The 20,435-nt window shown below is 39.9% G+C and overlaps 1 protein-coding gene across 1 annotated transcript in view; it reads right to left on the reverse strand.

Annotated features, from left to right (window-relative positions):
- ARHGAP5 (Rho GTPase activating protein 5) overlaps positions 1-20,011 on the reverse strand; it is a 45,761-nt gene extending 25,750 nt beyond the window's left edge. The window contains exons 1-2 of the mRNA XM_015864969.2: positions 19,898-20,011; positions 6,139-10,035 (exon numbers count right to left, since the gene is read on the reverse strand). Of these exons, the coding sequence (XP_015720455.1) occupies positions 6,139-9,861 (3,723 nt within the window). The 5' untranslated portion in view covers positions 9,862-10,035; positions 19,898-20,011. The remainder of the gene's footprint in view (positions 1-6,138; positions 10,036-19,897) is intronic.
- Positions 20,012-20,435: the final 424 nt, after the last annotated feature.

A 20,435-nucleotide genomic window follows, 5' to 3' on the forward strand; every position in this document is an offset into this window, starting at 1 on the left:
CACTACTACTTTTAATACCAGGGAAATTTTCTGCCTGCTTCATTTGCAGTCAGCCCTGAAGTCATAGTGGGCAGAGTCAGTTTTTTCAAAACTATTAAAATAGTTCATGAAACCAGGTACCACAAGCAGCATTCATCTTACAGGCTTAACAAAGTACTAGCAATTTCTAATGCACAGCAAGCTCTTCAAAGCATGTATAATGCAGATGACAGCCTTTTAACATGCCCTTTCTCCTACTCATGCCTTTTGCCATTTTTTAGTTAAGCCTGTAATACTGAGTTTTAATATACACAAGCATTAAAAGACATAAAGCTCCAAACATGCATTTTAAGAGTGGTACATTTGAACAGATTAAAACTGGAAGTAGATACTTGGATCTTCTTTTCTAGGGGCAAAAAATGAAATCAATAGTTCATTACACATTCCAGTTTGAAGTTTGCTAAATCAACCACTGAATTTATACCAAAACAGTTGAGAAGATCAACTTAAATTTTTGCTATTGGTCTCAAGTTTATCACAGCCTTACTGAGACCATGCCATGGTTTTATGATTTTTGTCTACTGGTATTCCACATCATAACATCATGATATATAGGCTATGTATTTTCTGTCACTTTTCAGTAACAGTTTCAACACAAAATTCCATATATTTTTGAAATTATTACAATGAGAACTAACAAGTTTAAACCTGGTACATAGATGTTAAACCTTTGTATCACCAAAATGAGATAGGTGCAACCTCATGCAGATGCTGTTGAACTTTTCTTGTTGAAATTCCACTACACCACAACAAGTTTTCAGGTGAATATAAAAAGGCATCTTACAATCAGCATAACGTGAAACAGAAGGTAACACTCCTCTCTGTTCAACACTACTTGTAAACAAGCTTAGAACACATAGTGTTTTGAAGTGCTGTTTTTCAAATTTGATTGATCAATACAACTGGAAACTCCAGGTAAAAAATATATATGTACATATATATAATAAAAAAATAAAATGTAGTTCATTCATTTCCTATTGTTTACAAGATTTCTGTAGTTGGGATTTGTTTTCAGAAGAGCTTCAAATAATTTGATCCATAGGATAAAGTGAAATCTACTCATACTAGTTATGCTCCTACATTTACAAAATTACTATTTGGTGAAAACTTAATATTTGCAAATATTAGTTGCAAAGTAACAAGGGAAGAAACCTTCAGAATTTCAAGATGAGAATTTGTCCTTCTGTTCACAGAAACGTACTCAGGATATATGCTGTTCCTGATACACCATGGAGGAGAAAAAAAACAAACCCACAAAATAAATGCACTTCATGAGAGGGAAAAAGAATGCAGCCTAAATTAGATGCCAAATTTCAGAGGCTTCACAAAGGTAAGAGCGCTCAACAAGATGGGTGAATTTTTAAAACACATTCATTTCTCAGTAAGAATAAATAATAAGGGTATTAACTGCATCACACAGCTATAGGTTTCCATACCAGAAAGGCTTCCTGCCTGAAATTAGAAGTACTAAATTAAGACTAGAATCCCCTAATTGATTTAAATGATTTAATTGACAAATAAGTAATAACATGTAGGTAATAATTAATGTTGATAAACTGATATATTTTAAAAAACACACAGAGGTTTGGGCCTTACATATTTGGTATCAATGTATAAACTTCCCAACTACTGCAGTTTGGAATTATAGTGCATATGAAGAAGTGCCTTATGCCTGACAAGCAGGAAGGTTTCTCATAGCATCCAGAGATGCTCACTTCCCTTTCGGGTCTTGAAATCTTCCACTTTATCACTGCGTTGTTCCGTACCTCCAAACTGATCAAGTTGAACTGAACATATACTTTAGTATATGGCCTGCAAGACTGCTGCTTCTCAAGAGACTGGTGCAGATCAACACACAATACCACACCTCAATATTATTAGAGCATTTTAATTGAGGTAAGCATATGCTTGAAGTTCCTACTTGTTCTATTTGAAGAGATGAATGAGTACAGATACACATCTCAGCTGGAGAGGTCTCACCAGTCAAGGTAAAAAACAATCAAAGCAAAGCTGCATAAAAAAACTGCATACACATGGAAGCTTACTTTCAAGCACAGCATTACCTCACGCATGAGGTGCAGACACAACTCCACATCAACCTGGCTAAAAGGTGCTTTGACTCTGAAAACCAGTCCTCATTCTTCATCTCTCAACCAGAGAAAGGTTAACAGACTGCTTGTTAGTAATACACACAAGGCTACAGAACAATTATTTGCAGAATGTTTAGAGTCACTGTAATAACTCTAATATGTAATAAAATGGGATGAAGGTGATTTTATCATAAATCAGATTACAATAGACTGATCCTACCTTCTCCACTGAAAATACACTCACTTTTCTTGAGGCAAAAAAAACACAGTTAAAGGGTAGTTTTACCAACTTGGAATCTAGTAATAGATTCGGTGTGATATGAAAGTACTGTGACAAATACAGTAACAGAAACAGGACAATATTAAGTAAAAGTCATAGTCCAGTAGAAAAATCATGCACTGGAAAACTACCGTCTGTACTATGTACTAGAAATACAGTAGTTGGAAGACAGGAATGGGCCTAAGTGTATTAAAGTAGCAGTAACTGCAGGAAAGAGTGGGTGCTACTCGACAAATACAACACTATTTGCAATACTACACACTGTTTTAGTCATCCTTATTCAAAAATATAGGCTCAGAGGAATTACAAAACTTCATCTTCTAAAACTCAGGTCAAGAAGTAAAAAGCAACAACATTCTTGCTTACATGTTTGCAGGCAAAGGATCACAAAAGGAAAAAAAAAAATATCGGGTTACCACAAGAAAAGGTGAAAACTAAAAGTTGCAAAAGGGTTCCTCATCAACAGAAAGATGACAGAAGTTCTGGAGTTCTACAAAAACAGTGACAATGAGGGGAAAAAGTCTTCTGATGGATTATTTCAACAGTAACTGAAAATAAAGCTCAGGGATGGTTCCTCCGGTTCTGACCACTGGCATAAAGAAATAAGATCTGAGAACACAAGTGTTTAACAGACAGACCAAAAATTCAGACTAAAGTACGCTCAGTTTTACTGGTCTCTGTTTTAAAAGCTTTAATTTCCTTTGGTAACAAGCAGTGCTAGAGGATATTGCAAGTAACGTTATCTGCTTGCCACTGATCTGTCATCATGATACTTCCCAAAGTAAAACATTCTAATTTATGTTTCCAAACAGAAATAAGTATAGCAATATCGAATATTTACATCTGTCCTCGATAACATCTCAAGTGTTCAGAATAAATGTTTTAAGTTTGGTACAAATGCAACAAGTGCCAGATTCTGTACTTGGGACACAGCAACCCTAGCTGTATAAGTCAGACTGGGGCTAGCTGTACAGACAGGATGAGAGACAGCCCTGCAGAAAAGATCTGGGGACTGACTGACAATAACTGAATCTGAACCATCAGTGTGCCACAGCAGTGCCAAGGGCCAACTGTACCCTGGGAGGTACCAGCCCCAGCACTGCCACCAGGTAAGGGATTGCTTTACTCTGCTCTGCACTGTGCAGCCTTATCTCAAGCACCACACACAGCTTTCAGATCCAAAAGGTAAGGAGGACTTAGAACTATTAGAGACTGTACAAAGGAAGGCTACAAAGATGATCAAGGGTCTGAAGGGCAAAACAAATGAGAAGCAGCTGAGGTCCCTTGGTTTGATCAGTGCAGAGCAAAGGATGCTGAGGGGAGGCCCCATGGTGGCCTACAGCTCCTCACAGGGAACAGAGGGCCTGCATTGAGCTCTGCTCTCTGGTGACAGTGCCTGAAGGAATGGCATGGAGCTGCATCAGAAGAGGGTCAAGGTGGGTGTTAGGAAAACACTCTGTTCGAGCAAGTGGTCAGGGATGGAACAGAATCCCCAAGGCAACTGGACACAGCCCAAAGCTGACAGAGTTCAAGGAGCATTTGGATAACGCTCTCAAACATAGCACTTGGATTTTGGATGGTCCTACCGTTATGAAGCCAATACTTGGGCTTCATAATCACCGCATCCCCTCACCAACTCAGGTTACTCTGTGGTATAAGGTTTCAGAATAGAACTAAGGCTGGAAAAACACTAGTTGTTTTCCCTATTGTTTGCCAAAACTCCTTTCCTCCTTCCTATCCCTCCAGATGTAATCTCTGACAATGAGGACCGCAGACTTAACCAGTTGAGTTTTTGTTTTGAACTGAAACTAATTCATTTTATGAAAGTTTACATTTTAGTCTAACTACAGTTATAGCAAAAATAGCTACACTTCAACTTATGTTACCAGTGCATACAGTTGAATAGTGTAGAAAAAGTTATCAGTACGAGCTTTAAGAAATATTTCAGAAGTTGTTAAACACTGTACATGTACAACATGAACTTCAGTTTGATTTTCCACATAATCCAAATCAACACAACATACACAAAAACCCCCCAATACCTATTAAAAGAACTAGGCATCCAACATTCTTATGACTTTCTGAATACTTATGAGCATTTTACCTCACAAGATAAATTTGCTTTCTCCATCATTCCAAATATTTCTACTTCTGCTATTAGACATGAGAGCAACAGCCCTGGACCATAAATTTCAGATTGAGAAAAAAAGCAAGAGGAAAGCTACAGAAAACTTGAAACTACTCTTGTAGTAGTCTTAGCCACTGCAAAGAAAGTTACAACAGTCAGAAACTTCTGCCTACATCTGCTCCTCAACAGGCTAAAGCAACAGCAGAGGCCTTGGTAAAGACAGCAGGGGAGCTGCTGACACAATGAGAGGAAGGGAAGATCTTATAACATCCAGTCTACACAGCTTCAACATAAATATCCACCTCGAAGGAACTTTCTCTCAACACAGTTGAGACAGCAGTATGAACACTGTATTTAAATTTCTATGGAATAAGGTAACTTAAATCAGAAGTACATAATTGCTTCATTTTTAAAAAAATTGTTTCCCCTTTAAAAAAAGTATCTTCAAAGTATTTTTAACCATATGATTTTGTAGTCATAAGACAATAACATTTACACTCATTAGGAAGCCTTAAAAAAATACAGTACCCTTTAAGTCGTGTGTGATTCAAATCACATAATTCAAATCTGCATAATAAGAGCAATTCAGGACTTAAACAATTAGCAAAGTTTAACTCCACATTCTATTTGAACTAAACTTCTGTTTCTATATGCTATTCCGGTAGTCAGATATAAGCTAGTAGGAACATCCAAAAAACTCTATCAAGGACAATATTGAGAACGAGGTCCTATTTTTGACCAAAAAAAGGAATATATTTAACCGACCAATGTAATGTTAAACAGAAACCACTTGCAAGACCATGCTTGCCTAAAATTATAATCTAACCTACAAGGAGTATAAATTCAGTACCTATAATCACAACACAACCTGAACATAATCCTTAAAAAAAAAACCAAAAAAACAAAAAAACAAAGAGTGAAATAGAATACACATTTTTCTACCAGTTATTTACAAACTTACACTAGGTGGGCATTTTGTTCTTTTTATTTTAACAGAAAATTGTACGGGTTGATTACTTGTTTGCACACACTAGAAAAACTCAGTGGTCAGTAAAACCACTATAAAAAATTTTTTTTCCAGGCTTTTAGAAAGAGTTCCACATTCCCAGCAAACAACTGAGAGTGAAAAAGAAACCACTCCTTTCATTCCCCAGCCCTTAACTTCATTCCGACAGCAAGAACTGCAAGAACTGAAAGAACCAGTTCTACCCCTGTATTCATAAAGTAGGTTTTGTTTCGTTGCTTGTTTTTTGTTGTTGTTTTTTTTTTAAACAGATTAACAAGGAAGGATTTGTAGATTAAATTCTGCCTTCACTTACGTGTACGTGAAGGAAATGAAACTGCACAGGTACTTACAGATATGAAAAAAGGACTAAAACTTGTCAAACAACTGATTAGGCAGACAACCCATCTCATTCCCCAGGTCTGCTGGAGAAATCTTAGACAAAATGAAATAACGCTACTTAATAATTTTACAGTATATTTTTCAAAATAAAGAATCACACATATTTTTATTTCTCCTTCCTTATAATACATTAGATGTGTAAAAAAGCCAATAACGTATAAACACATGTGGTTCACATTGCAAATAACTGACTTACCTTCTTATCTTCTTTTACTTTTTGAGTTTTCTTTTTTATTTTCTTTTCATCCAATTCTTGATCTGATGTAATAGCAGGGTTATCTATGCCGCCCTTCCATGTTTCAACAGGTGACAGAAGTGGGTCTTCTTCACTACCACGATGCCTGCCTTTTCTTTTAGTTTTAGAGGTGGTAAAAGCCTCATCATCACTTGCATCTGAATGCGTTCTCCTATAGTAAGACTTAGCTTTGCTGAACAATGTCTTAGACTTATATTTGTACTTTGAAGGCCTTCTTTCTCCATGACTTTTAGATATTCTCTCAGAAAACCCATTTTCTTCATCACCCTGGGCATTTATAGGCATTGAGTTTCGAACTTTAATAACACGGTTCTGACTATCATCCGGAACTGCGTAGATATCATCTGCATAGCCTTTAGGTTTGAAAACGGTATCAATAGGCTCAGCATAATTGTCAGACTGGTCTACATCTTCTGGTGGTGCTACAGGCACTCGAGAAGGTTGTTTCCTTGGGTTTTTACCAATACCTGCCTCTATTGTTTTCAGAAGGTTAGGATCCAGTTTTTTCACATTTGTCCTTGGAACAAGGGGTTTCGGTTTTATTGGAGGAGGCACTTTATGGTTGCGTTCATGGTCATGACAATTGAGTGGTGTACTGTGAATAGGATACTCATTTCCTTCCAAGTCCAATCGGTACTTTGAACGGTCACTAGGGGTTGGGAGTAACCTTACATCATCACCAATTGGACTGTATGGTGGCGGCCCCTCAGCATCGTCCTCTGAATCTGGATAATTATAGTCAAGGGAACTTCCTCTGGGAGACCTTGAAAAAACATCCTCACTTGTATGTGTTGTTTCTCTTGTGCTGTCCGACATGTAGGAACTTTCAATCATGTTTTTCTTCTCTAATACATCACTAAAGAATAATGTGAAGACCTCCGTTTGACGATGATACTGAGATAATGAGTATAAAGCTGTAAACTTCGCAGTTATCTCTGTTGCTATGTGTTCTCCTTCAGTCATGAGCTCCTTGATAGCTTCATTCTCAAAAAAGTCTGCCTGGCTATCCGTAACAGCCACCAATTGGACAGGAATTGTATCCTGAACTTCAGAAAGAAATGCCCGAAGCATCCCCATGGACGCCTTCCGCTTTGCAGAGTAAACCAGTATGTATCCATGAACAAGTTCATCTTTCCTTACACCAATTGAAGAATGGTATGATAATATAGTTATTTGTATTCTACGCCTCTTTTCACCTATAATTTTATCAAGCATCACAGAATTGTTTTGGCCAGCCTGAGCAGCACTACAGGAGTGGGAGTCAAGGAAGGGTGAAAGAATGAGATCTACACTGAATGGATCACCACACATAGCACACATGACAATTCTTAAGTCAGCTTCTGACAGATCTTTAATAGTGGGAACAGGACTCACAACATCAAAGTGATGTTTAACTGCTTCCAGTACTCCCCTCAGAGCTTGCTTTATTTGGGTCTCATTAAATTTACGTGGATATGTACCAGCAGGCACATCTACGAAAGGACACTGCAATTTGTTGGCCAGCTGCTGTCCCTGATGTCTCAGAATAGGTAGATTCTTGCTAACACTGTCCCTCTGATTAGCCAGTATCAGTGTAAATGGAAGATTAGCCATATATTTGTCTCTCCTTATCTGAGATGCTTCAGCTCTTATTTTTGCAATGCAATCCCCAATAAAATTCAGTGATTCAATAGAGTTAAACACACAAAAACAACCATGTGGTTTGAAGGTAGAGGTCCACAACTGAGTCAACAGGTATGGGGATTTTGCATCAACTGGCCTAAGATCAAGCTCATATATTTTTCCATCTAATGCATATTCATCATCAGTAGACTGTGTCCGAATTTCATTTGCTAACTCTTGTGCAAGGCCATCTTTACCCAAAATGAAAAGATTAACCTTATCTATGTTGGCACTATCATGGTATAAATTTGAACGGCCATGGTCTAACTGCAGAAGACTGTTGGCAAGTAACTGCTCTACTTTAATGTCCATGCAATTTTGGCCACTGAGACAAGTTTCTTTAGTTGGATGATAAACAAATCCTATGTGTTTGAGAAGAAGAGATTCTCTATCAGGTGCAAGTTTCTGCAAAGCTTTGTATCTAGGCTCCTCACTCAGAACTGCATGAATTTCACTCATCTTATCTGAACTTGGTGTTGCATTAAGATCCAGGTCATAAAATAGCTCTGAATGTTCAAAAAGCATTTCCTGAAACTCCTCTTTGGCTTTTTCAACAATCTCTCTCTGATGCCTACCATACACTTCCTTACTATCTGCATCAGTGATGTATTTGAACGCCTCATCCTCCATAACAAAACATATAACTTCTTCCCATGGCTGTCCAGGTGAAATGAACTGGATTTTCTCAAGAGTTTTTTTGAATTTCTCCTTCATTTCAATCCTCCTCTTTTCAGATATAAGATGCTGCACATGATTTTGATAAACTTTTTCTGCCTCTAGCGTAGTGAGAAGGTCAAATGGAATCCTTCTGTCATTCACTTTATCTATGTGGTCTGTTTCATCCCAGGGTGTTTTTTCAAGCACTACAAAACAGGAATGGAAGTCAGGCCTTTTTTCTATTAACTTCAATGCTTCTGACCAGCTCAAATGTTCAATCTCATCTAGATTTGACAGAAGAGTATTAAGAGCTCTTGGCAATGCATTAATGTATTCTTCTTTTCTTTTTCTAATGTGTTCCTGTTTAAGCTGCTCTATGTGTTTTGAAAATGTATTTTTGGCCTTTTTTGTTCCTTCCAAATTTATGTACTCTTCATAATCAGGGTGGTTTTTCAGTTTGTTACTAACTGTTTTCCAAGTAGCATGATAGTCTCTCACAGTTTGGACAAGTTTTTCGAACTTGTCTGTTGCCGTAACAACTAGCTGTCTTTGAGTTTTGTAGGCATCCAAGTAGGGGATTATTTTAGGTTTACCACGAGTTTTATCCATCATTTGTACAAGGGCAGTAAAACAAGTTTCAACGTTGACATTGAATCTTGCTGATGTTTCCACGACCACAAGGTTCTTCTTATTAGAAGCAAATGCCTGAACTTCTCGTAGATAATGATCCACACATTCATCACATTTTGTTGCTGCTATTATTATGGGTTTCTTAGATTTTGATAACTGAATATACAGATTATTCACAAATTTAAGTTGATCATCAAACTTCCTATTGCATCCTTGGCTTACATCAATGCACAGCAAAAATCCATCTATGCTTAATTTCCCTTCAGGCATTTGTTTTTGCTCAAAATCTTGTTCCAAGCCCAGCTGATCTGTGCAAATGTACATTAATTTTTCTGCTGACTGCAGTTTGGAGGCAGCTGCACGTTTTATGTACGGTTGTAAGTTTGTACTCCGATGAGGCAAGAAAGTCTGATCATCAATGAACTCAGTCTGCTCAATTACGTGAATTCTGCAGTCAATTCCATCCTCCCCACATTGCGTTACGTCACCCCAGTACAAAAAGTGATCATTGTTAACAACTCTTCCTCCAAAGTCAATTGTGCTAAGCACAGAGGTATGCTCAGGATAATATTCATCTGCTTTCGAACGAACGAATCTATTGCACAAACACGATTTCCCAACTCCACAATTACCTTTATCCTTTTCAGTTCCAGACAGTCCAACAACACTAACAGCATAAGATGGGGGACGTGGCTCTTTGTTTTTTGCCATCATAACTTTCCTCTCATTATTTGGCAATTATTAAGGTAACTGTATGTGGTTTTCATTCTGGAAATGTTCCTACTAGGTTAAATTGTATATCCAAGGTTTCACAAACAGCTTTCAGTTGTTCTTGCTTCAGCTTGTCGTTGAGAGTTCAGACACTCAGAATGAAGAAGGATCATCTTCCTAAAGGAAAAAAAATAAAGGAAAAAAAAGTTACAGATTGCAGATTATTTCCTTCCGTAATCCTCAAGAGAAAAAGAGGTTTTAAAAACAATACTGTTTGTTTACCCCGAAATTATTTTCTCTGTACATGAATGCTTCACAACTACTTTAAATGAGATCTTGAGCTCCCAATTTATTCATGTTAATCTTATTTATATCAAAGATTTCAAAATGAACAGGTTTTAAACACAGTTCAGTAACAGTTCATCATCTATTTGAATAAGTGATCAGAATATGGCTGAAAAGAACAAATAAGTTTTTTCTTGCACAAATTACAAGCACTAAGCAACATTTTCTGCTTTATCAGAATTTTCCTTATTACTTGAGATAAGGGACAAGTCAAGCTTTATGGTGGCAGGCTCTCACTATACATAAATATGTTACAGTAACAAATCCAGAGAAATATTCACATACATATACTTTCATTTATGCTCACATCTTCACTGAATAGCAGGCTTACTTGCATAAATAACATTAACTTAGGGTCCGTTTATGAATTCCACTTTCAGTTTCCAGTAAAGAAATGTTCTGAGTATGAAGCTGTGAAACCAGGAAGTTGACAATGCAACACAGTTACCACCTACCTGCAAAAGTAAACTTTACTTGTATGCTAACAGCAAACTGCTTTTAAGGGGAAGCTTCTAATCTAAATTCTATTGGAAAAAAAAAAAAGTGAACGCGGATATACGGATACTAACATAGAAAGATAAGAGTTAATTCTGAAGTTTTAAAAAAATATAATGTATATCCCTCTGTCTCTTTAAAATAAATTTAAAACAAACAAACAAACAAAAAAAACCCCTGTAAATAGAAACTCAATACACACAAAATCCCATAGAATTATTACAAGGATCCAGTGGTTTTACTGAAACTGTCATCCTGTATAATGAGTTGCACTATCAGTTATTAATCAGAAGATATTGCTTGTGTATGTACTGCAAATGGAAAGATATTTACTATTTTACAAACAATTGCACTATGCAGAAAACGGCACAAACAAAAGAAGGCTGAGTGGCCACACCCAGCAGGTTGCCATTGTGAATGTCAAGCCTAACTGAAGTCCACAAACTGGAGGAGTACCCCAGGAGTTAATACTGAGTCCAGTAACGTTCAACATCTCCCATAATGATTTCAGTGATGGGTCACTGAGTACTCAGTAAGTTTGCAGACCATACAAAACTGGGAAGAAAGGTTGATACATCACAAGTTTACACTGCTTTACAGAGAGACTTATTGGAGAAAGCCTGGCAGGAACCCTTGCAGTTCAACAAGAAGCGCAAATTTTAGCACCTGGAGAAGAACAACTGCTTATATCAATATATGCTGTAAGCTAACCATATGGAAAGTAGCTTCACAGATGCAAACTTCAGAATCCCAGTGGGCAGCAAGTTATCAGGAGTTAGTACTGTGGCCTTGTGGCAAAGAAAGCTAATGGTAGCTTAGGCTACAGTAGGAAGAGTCACAAGTGTGTCAAAAGAGTTGGTTTTTCTAATCTACTTCAGTACTGATGAGACAGACCATACCTGGTGTACTGCGTCCATACAATAAGAAAGATACGGACACAGTGTAGACTGTGCAGTGAAGGGTCACCACGCTTGTTAGGGGATTAAAACATTATCTCATTCTCTCACATAAGGAAAGGTTAAAACTGTTTAACCTGGAGGGATCTCATCAATGTATATAAATATCTGGAGGGAAGGTATAATGAATGCAGAGACAGATTCCTTCCACTAATAGTGACTGAAAGAAGAGGTAACAGGCATGGACTGAAGCACAGGAGATACCATATGAACATTTTGAGTTCACAAATGTTAGAACATATGAAGCTTAATTATAACCATTAAGAAGTTTCTAAAAAGTATTTGTATCACACTGTAACAGGAAAAGGAAGTTTTGAAACCTTTAACAAACTGGCCATATAGAATTAATGCTTCACTAGTTTTCCACCTAGAAGTAGAAACTGAAGGTCTGATCAGAAGCACAGTATCTATGTCATCATCTTAATAATGCAGCTCATTGACCACAATATAGAAACTTAATACATTTTTTTAAAAAAAACAACAGCTTTCAGTTACAAAAATAGTGAAGAAAAGTACCTTTTTAAGGCAGAATAAACTATGTCTTATATTGAAAAAGGAAAGGGAAAGTAATGTTAATAATTTTTATACTTAGTAGCTTTTAAATTGCAAGAAGTAAAACTTATGCTGCTTTTTAGGAATTTGTTCTGTTTTTTTAAAAACAACTCAAGACATTCAGGAAGATTTTTGTTTTGGTTTGGTTTTTTTTTGCTTTTTACTTTTTCCACTATATTTTTATGTTTTTGAAACTCAAAATTTAGAGCTAGAAGAAAATGGCTCTGCACATAAAATCACTTAGTGAAAGTAAATCCTTCGCAAACAGTGTTTATATTAGTACAAATAAACCAACCCAGTGTTTTCTTTCTAAAGCAAACCTTATCATAGTAGCATCATTCAAACCACCAGAATGAGACATTTAGTCACCGCTTCCACTATAAAAATGTTTTCTGTTTAACACAGCACAATACACATTTGATGTGGACTAAACAGAAACCTTCCTTCATAAGACTACTTTATTTAATCAGGAAGATGCTGTCAATTTGCAACTAGTTTACAAGACTCAATCAATACTTTCAGATTACCTATGTCTTCATGTAGCAAACATTCTTCCTCCTCCAGCAATAAATGTTTCATCTAATCAATATATTAAGAGATTAAGTACTAAGAGTAAGGTGAAATTGAATGCTTACATGGAAAAGCAAAGAAACTAGTCTCTCACCAAACTTCTGCCACTGAAGACTTTCAAAACAGTGGAAACAGACTCAAAGGAGGGGTTGTTTTCTGCAAGTTATTTTGTCTCTGACTTGAAAATAATAGAGTACTTCTATGTGTAGACAGAAGGATTTTGAAGAACTGAAATGTATGACATCATTGCAGGAAGAATCTCTGACCTGACAATTGTGTCATAAGACCATGTCTCTACAGGCTTCCAGATTTCCTGGTGCAGTTATGAAGAAAATAAGGTGCATCACCTTGTACTTACCCGCCTACCCCCCTTGAACAAAAGATTATGAAGACCTAAAGCCTAAACTTACTGTTAGAAAAACAAGGTGCAAAGCAGGACAATTATCCTGCTGCGATCTTTCTGCAGTGATGTCACCACATCTAAACAGTGACCTTCAGTAAGTCCTTCTCTGAGGGATCAAAAAACAAAGGTAAGATTCACCAACAACTTCAAAATTATGACAGAAGCAGCAGCAATCAGAAAAGACGTAACTCTTAAGTTGTGCGTGGAAACTGTTTCCCCCATATTAAATCTATACACTTAATTCACAACTCAGAGCCCAAGCTGGATCTTGCTCTTAATTTAAACCATCTAAACACAGCTATTAATACTTGGAACAGACAGAAGACATAACTCTTCCTAAGTAACTGTGATTTCAGAAGTACAAGGTGGTATTTCAGCCACATGTAGGCTGCAAAAGCCTTTAAGTGAATACACTTATCTCAGATTATATACAAAATAGGTAACATTTTTTTAAAAATCCCAATTAAAGAATTTGTAACTCTGAAAGACCTGGAATATAGTTTTGTAAGATGGACTTGAAGCAATCTGTTAGGTAGAGTACACATAAAATGAATGCCTACATAAATACATGAATCTTATTACTAAAAAAGTACAATCTACATCAAAATCCTCTTACCTGTAAATAAACCCCAGTAAATGTTGATTTTGTAGCAGCAACTAACTACAGTACAGTTATCAAAAACCGATCTAATCCATGGATCTTCAATTTGAAACCACTCAAAACCAGGCTTTAAATGCCAGGTCAGCGTTACATTTACTAAGACACAGGAAAGGAATGAAACTTGATGCACTTGGACTGCCTCATGGTGCAAGCCCTTTCAACTAAGGAAAAGTTCTGACGGAGATATAGTACCATGCTTTAAATGTGCTAAGCATAACATCCAAAATGCATGTTTTTTTCTATGTCATTTATATTCTCAGTAATACTATTTCGGAATAATACAGGTGGTTAAAAAGACAACTTAATCTTTACTAAGTTGTCTTTCTGATTTTAATAAGAGTTCAGCAAGTGATAAGCAATGCATCGATACCAGAGAAATACTGCAATTCTCAACTTGTGGTAACAAACACTAAAAGATCAGCTAGAGCCACAGATATCATTTACTCCCAAATACATGTATCTTAAAGTCTTTTGAGCAAAAGTCTAAGTATTAGCATGAGAGATGATTATTATCAGCAGTTAATAAAATTCTAAAATAGTATCACTTGTCTTTATTTAGTAATTGCAGCTGCACAGGAAGTTGCAGGTGAGCCCACAGCCAAGAAAATCACTTACACAACAGTACTCTGCAATACCTTCTGAAATTATTTTCTGAACCTAAAAACATTTCCAGTGTGCAGACCTAGCAAGGCTGAAGTGTAAGTGTTGTATGAAAGACTCTCCAGAACCGCTCATGACAACAACAAACTCAGCAGCTGAGAACAATACTAACAGGTAAGTAAAGTTCTCCCATGGCCATCTGCTCACTCTAACGCTGCCTAGAGTCAACAGTTAAGGACCGCTGTTTTTCCAGGATTGGTTTCAATTACCATAGTGCTCTGAGGATGTACATAAATGAGCCACCTAAGCACAGTTTTAGAAGAGGGCCATCCCAGCCTAGTCTGCGTCACAGGGTATGTGAATGCATTAAGTTACTGTGACCTCTACAGTGGGTCACAAAGTCAATTCAAACACTAAATGCCTATAAAACAGTTTGCAGAATGACTTTTGCATACACATCACTTTCAAATATCAAGGACCATGATCCCAAGGAAGCCATAGTTTAAGAATTAAGAATACTGCTGACATGCAGCTTCAGCCCTCACTTCACACTGTGTACCAAAATTTAGCATTAGAAAATACTTAGATATCTGAATTTTAACATCTATCAGCACATCACTAATTATATCCAAAGTGTAACAGAACAATTCAAACACCGTCAATTACTGAAAAAAACAAACCAACCTAACATAAACATAGCTTACAGTAGTATTGCTGTTGCTCATTCAATAATTAACCAAGAGGTATATTCTTTACTCTAACAAGCATTAAAAAACCCGTTCTCTTCAAATCAAGGTCCTTTTAACCAACTAAACTAGATTCAGAGCCTGCCAATATCATCTCACTAAGAATCATGATTCACCAGTCATTCCGTGTGCCCTGCTCTTCTTACTATCGTGCCAATAGACACACCCTCACAAATAATGGCAACCTTATCTAATTACCTGTACTTGAAATTTTATTCATATATAAGGGTCAATTCAGTGCTCACTGGTAAAATTCTCCTAGTAGAAATAATTTCCTGATGCGCTGCCTGAACCATTATTTAACCAAGAAACAATGAGACAGTAGGGGATGATGCTCTGAAACACCTCCAGCAACAACTTGAAACTCAAATGCAAAAGGAACACAGTGTTAGACACAGGGAGGTTGGTCCTGATACACAAGTGAAGGACAAGAAGGGACTGCCCCAATGCATTCATCTCAGATCTGGTTCCTACAGTGTCCAGCTATCGTCCTTAAGGGAGTGAGACACCAAAGACTTCTTCACATAGGAAAGTGAAGTTTATGAAAGGACAGAAAGAAAAACTGACCGCCCAATAAATGAACACAAAGCTGGGTTTAAACATTGAAGTTTCCTAGATCTCTCCTACTAATAAGAGTAATTTGAAAACCTCTACTGCATTGCCCACAATTAAAGCAAGGCTTGAATTTTGTTTCTAAACTCAAAACAGACCATCACCCCTCAGCTGGAATCCTGTACTCCAGGGGAATTATTGTCATTGCTGCTGTTGGCAAAAATCACAAAGAAAAAAAACACAAACACTGAACTATACAAATTAGATCACGGAACAACACAGGTAAACTGCAGAGGTTCCAATTATCATCACTGCACAAGTCTGAACTCAGGCCTCTCAAGTGACTTATCTACAGGTTTCTGAATACTCAAGAGCACTCAATACACATTCAAAGCTTTGATTTTAACAGCAAAGTAAATAGTGCAAGCTTATGGGAAAAATAAATTCATAATCCTTCCTCCACAGGAAAAGCTCCTACTGAAGACATGCCTACTGCTCACAGGAGTTTCTTAGCACAAGACTACCTGATCAGCCTATTGACAAAGTCATTCAAGAACACACAAAAGCACTAAGGGAAGAAATCTTACAAAAGGGAATGAACTGACAGAAAAAGAAGAAAGAAAATGGAGCAGATGAGGGAGGGTGATGAGAGAAATTGGGCTAAAATGCATTTGCTGCAACTTAAATTTCACTGATCCACGTATCTGGATCATTTCATGTTAATTGGCTTGATGAGGAACCGCAGTACAGAGTCTGAGTACTGACAGGAGAAGTTTAGAGACTTGATTCAAAGAGTAATTCATACAACCCAGATGTGCAATTTCTAGTTGTGTAAAGTGAGAACACTTCAACTGTTTGCAAAGTGAACAAATGAAAAGCCACATGTAAGTGGCAAATAATATTTTGCAGAATCATTATCTAATTTAACTTAATGCTACAGTGTAAAAATAGCTACATTTCTAGAACTGCGCAGAGGTTTTAGTTTCCCCTTTCTAAATGCGAACATCCTTCAGCTATGCTAACACGTCCAGCAATACAGTACTGCAAAACCAAGGAAACTGCTGTGATGTACCACAAAACACATATAACCACAACGAAATAACCACAGATTCATTCAGTTTCTGACGGGTGATAGGCTTTGCAAAAAAAGCACAGCTAATACTCAAAGTAACTTCACTGCAATTCCTTCAATTTCCCGGCCAAATATTGCAAACTCATTTCTCTTTAGTTTAAATATTCTATTAAAATGCACAAACATATGGAAGCGATGACAGGGCTCAAACGATCTGTGAAATTAATGCCCTTACACAAGTACCTCCTAAAAATCAACGAAGAAACAACACTCCAACCTCAGTTACACTGACCTCTAGGCTAAGAGCTCTCAAAAAAAAAAAAAAGGCGATTAAGAGTATTGTGCCTCCTTTACATTGGTAATAACAGACACAAGAAAAAGAAATCCTGGCAGCGCTAACAGCCAGCTCTCGGTATCACCGGGACGACCAGTCACCCAGCTCTACTCTCTGCAGCTCTGGCATCACACCTGCGGGCCAGGAGGCGGCCGGCGGCTCGCCCGTCCCCCACGCAGGTGCTCCCACCCGGCGGGGCGCGGGAGGGCCCTCATCGCCGTGCCGACGAAGCCCCCTGGCGGCCACCGGGCCGCAGCCACAACCGCTCAGCCAGGGCAGAACCGTGCCCTAACAGGGCGGACTGAACCTCGCAGGGGAACCCTCCATCATTCCACGGTAAGAACGCAGGGCAGGTTTTATCCCCAGAGGTACAATACTTACGGATGCGACGCTTCCGGTCTGCCAACCAACACAGCCATGACAGCAGCCCTGAACACCTGTCTACACAAACTCTCGTTCCCCCAGGAGAGGTTGGACAGCACGATGCCCCGGGCATGTCTGATATGTGCAATTTGGAGGCCAGTTCACGTGTCAGCCTACTGACAATAATGGCGTGGAGAGCTTTAGAGCTGCATGCAAAAACACCATCATAAGATGCCAGTACATAGGACGTGTCTGTTGTTGAGGACAGACCTACAGAAGCCTGAAGATCCCGCCTGCCTCCTTTTAGTACCTTCAATAAACGGAAATGGACTTAGCTCTGTACCATCTCCTGGACTAACAACTCCCAGAGTGAAAGCTTACGCAGCACGACCTACCAGCACTGTCAGTGCATTTCTTTACTTCTCAGTTCACACGTGAAAAAGCACCTACAGCTTTAGGAAAGCATATTTTAACCTCAAAGAATTGCAGCACGTGATTCTTAGCGCTATATATAGGATTTTAAAACAATTCAGTCTGAGCATCAAGTATTTAATTGGATTACACTGCACACGTAATACCTTACCTAAAATACAGACCAACAGCAGAGAGCAGCGACCATTTGGTCGCAATTATTTACCCTTTTTTTATTGAAATACACAATGGTGGCAGCCACTTCCCATGGGGATACCTTTAAAAGACATACACTATTTAAGTTCAGTACGCCCCTGGCTTAAAAACTACTTGATATCAAATACACCAAGATAGCGATCACGTAACAAATGCCTAAAACAATTTCTGCCACTTTAAGTGCTATAGAGTCTTTCAGAAAAGCCCTCTGTAGTTGCACCATGCTTTCTGAGCTCTAGTAACAGAGTTCCAGTAGAGCACTATAAATAGACCACAGCACATCTTTAAAATCATTTTCAAATAAGGCACAAAGAAGAACAGAGCATCCTAAAAACACACCTGGATGAACGGATATGCTGGTGTTACATACTACAAGTTTTACACACAAATGTGGTTCTTTTTACTCTGAGAAAACGTGCAACTATGCTCAGTGATGTCACTGCTGACAGCAGCTGTCACGCTGAAGAGCCCTCAGAAGATATGGCAGCACAACAGCAAAATGCCAGCCTGTAATTCCTCATTAACCTATGGAGTAAGTACATGAGCACCAGTCTTGTAACTGGCCTCAGTGCACAGGTTTAAAATGGACGTCCAATTGACCAGCACACACTGATCTCTCTCCCTCTCTCTGTTTTCACTCTGCAGAAGAGTTTTTTAAATTTCTGTCACGATTTTTTATTAAGAAAAAAATTTAAAAAAAATCTTCCAATTACCCACATGACACTAAAGAATACACACATACCCCCACAGGACTATTTTGGTCTAGATTTAAAACACTTCCCTCCTACTTATTAAGGAAATACTCCACACTGGTACCAGAAGCAACATAGGAGAGGGCAAAAGGGGCTCACTGAGCCAAGGGTAGGCCGGATTCTGGGGGAAGGTGACCTGTATTTCTCCCCACCTCAAAGAAAGAGTCCTTATTTTTAAGTAAAAACAATATTTTGTACTTCTTATATCCTGTATTCTCAACACCGTGGCTCTCTATCTGTGTGTCTCTGGTGCTTTCCTTGGGTGGAGAGAGTCTAAAGGTTATGCTGGTTTAAGGGATTCAAAATGCTCAAGAGCTGCAACACTGCAACTGGCTACCCTATTTCAAAGGCTTAAAATCCACCTGGTGGAAAAACAGAAACGCACACACATCATTAGGAAAGCGAAGTTTGCTTCAATTTAGTATCACGCAACACTTGAAGGTGAAAGGAAGGAGGAGAATTGACAACTGTTCAAATTTTTGCTGGAGGACCGAAAGAAGATGAGGACGAGTAGAAGGGGGCGGTGAGGAGGGAAAGAAGTACGGAGGAAGGGTAACAGAAAAGGGGGGGGGGGAAAGACCGGCGGTGGGAATGGAAAGAAGGGAGGAAGCCGGAGGAGTTGGGGGGGGAGGGGGGGGAAGAGAAGGGAACGAGGAAGGAAAGCAAAGGAGCAGGGGAGCTCCCCTTCCTGCCGCCCTGCCTCCCCAGAGAGCCATGACCAGCTGGCAGCTCGCACGGCAGCTTCAGACCCTCCCATCGCTCGGGCCTTCATCACCTGCCTGGGACCAGGCTCTCTGCCCTCCCCGCCTCCCCTCCCCACCGCGGTGCCGAGGGGCCGCCCTGGGCCGGGGGCCGCCCGCCCTCTCCCAGCTCCGGCCCCAACCCTCCGGACCGGCTGCGGCCAGCAGCGACCGCACCGCCCGCCCGGGCTGCGGCCGCCTCCCCCGCTCCGTCCCTCCCGCCCCGCTGCGGGCCGCCGGGGCTCCCGTGGGAGCGGATTCGTGCCCTCACCTCGCGCCGCCGGGATCCGGCTCCTCCGCGGCGGCGGGATCGGCTGCATTCCCGGGACGCTCTCTCCGCGCCGGCGCCCCCGGCGGCTTCTCCTCCCCGCGGGGCTCCTCTCTCCTCTCTCCGGCCCGCGGCTCCCGAGCGCTGCCGGCGGTCGCGGTCCCGTCCCGCCTCTCCGCTCCCTCCTCAGCGCTCTCGGCTCAGTAATGGCGGCCGCCGAGCCTCCCCGGCTCTCGCTTGGCTGACGGAGTCTCTCTCTCCCCCTAACTTTACCTCAGCAGCTTCCCTCCCCTCCCCCCTCCCTCCCGCCTGCCCGCCCGCCCGCCGCCGCGGCTCAGCGCGCGCCCGCCGGGCCAGCTGCGCGTGCGCGGGGAAGCGCCTCTTCCTGCTGCCGCTGGATTCCCTGGGAAGCCTGGGAGAGCGCGCGCGTCCCGCCGAGTTCGCGAGCACGCGCGCTCCCGCGCTCAGCCCCGCCTCCCCCTGTTCCCTACCGCCCTCACAGGCTCCAGCGGGTGCGCGCGCCCGGAGCCGCGCTCGTGCC

The sequence above is a fragment of the Coturnix japonica genome, chromosome 5, assembly GCF_001577835.2.
Source record: "Coturnix japonica isolate 7356 chromosome 5, Coturnix japonica 2.1, whole genome shotgun sequence".
In the NCBI taxonomy this organism is placed as follows: domain Eukaryota; kingdom Metazoa; phylum Chordata; class Aves; order Galliformes; family Phasianidae; genus Coturnix; species Coturnix japonica.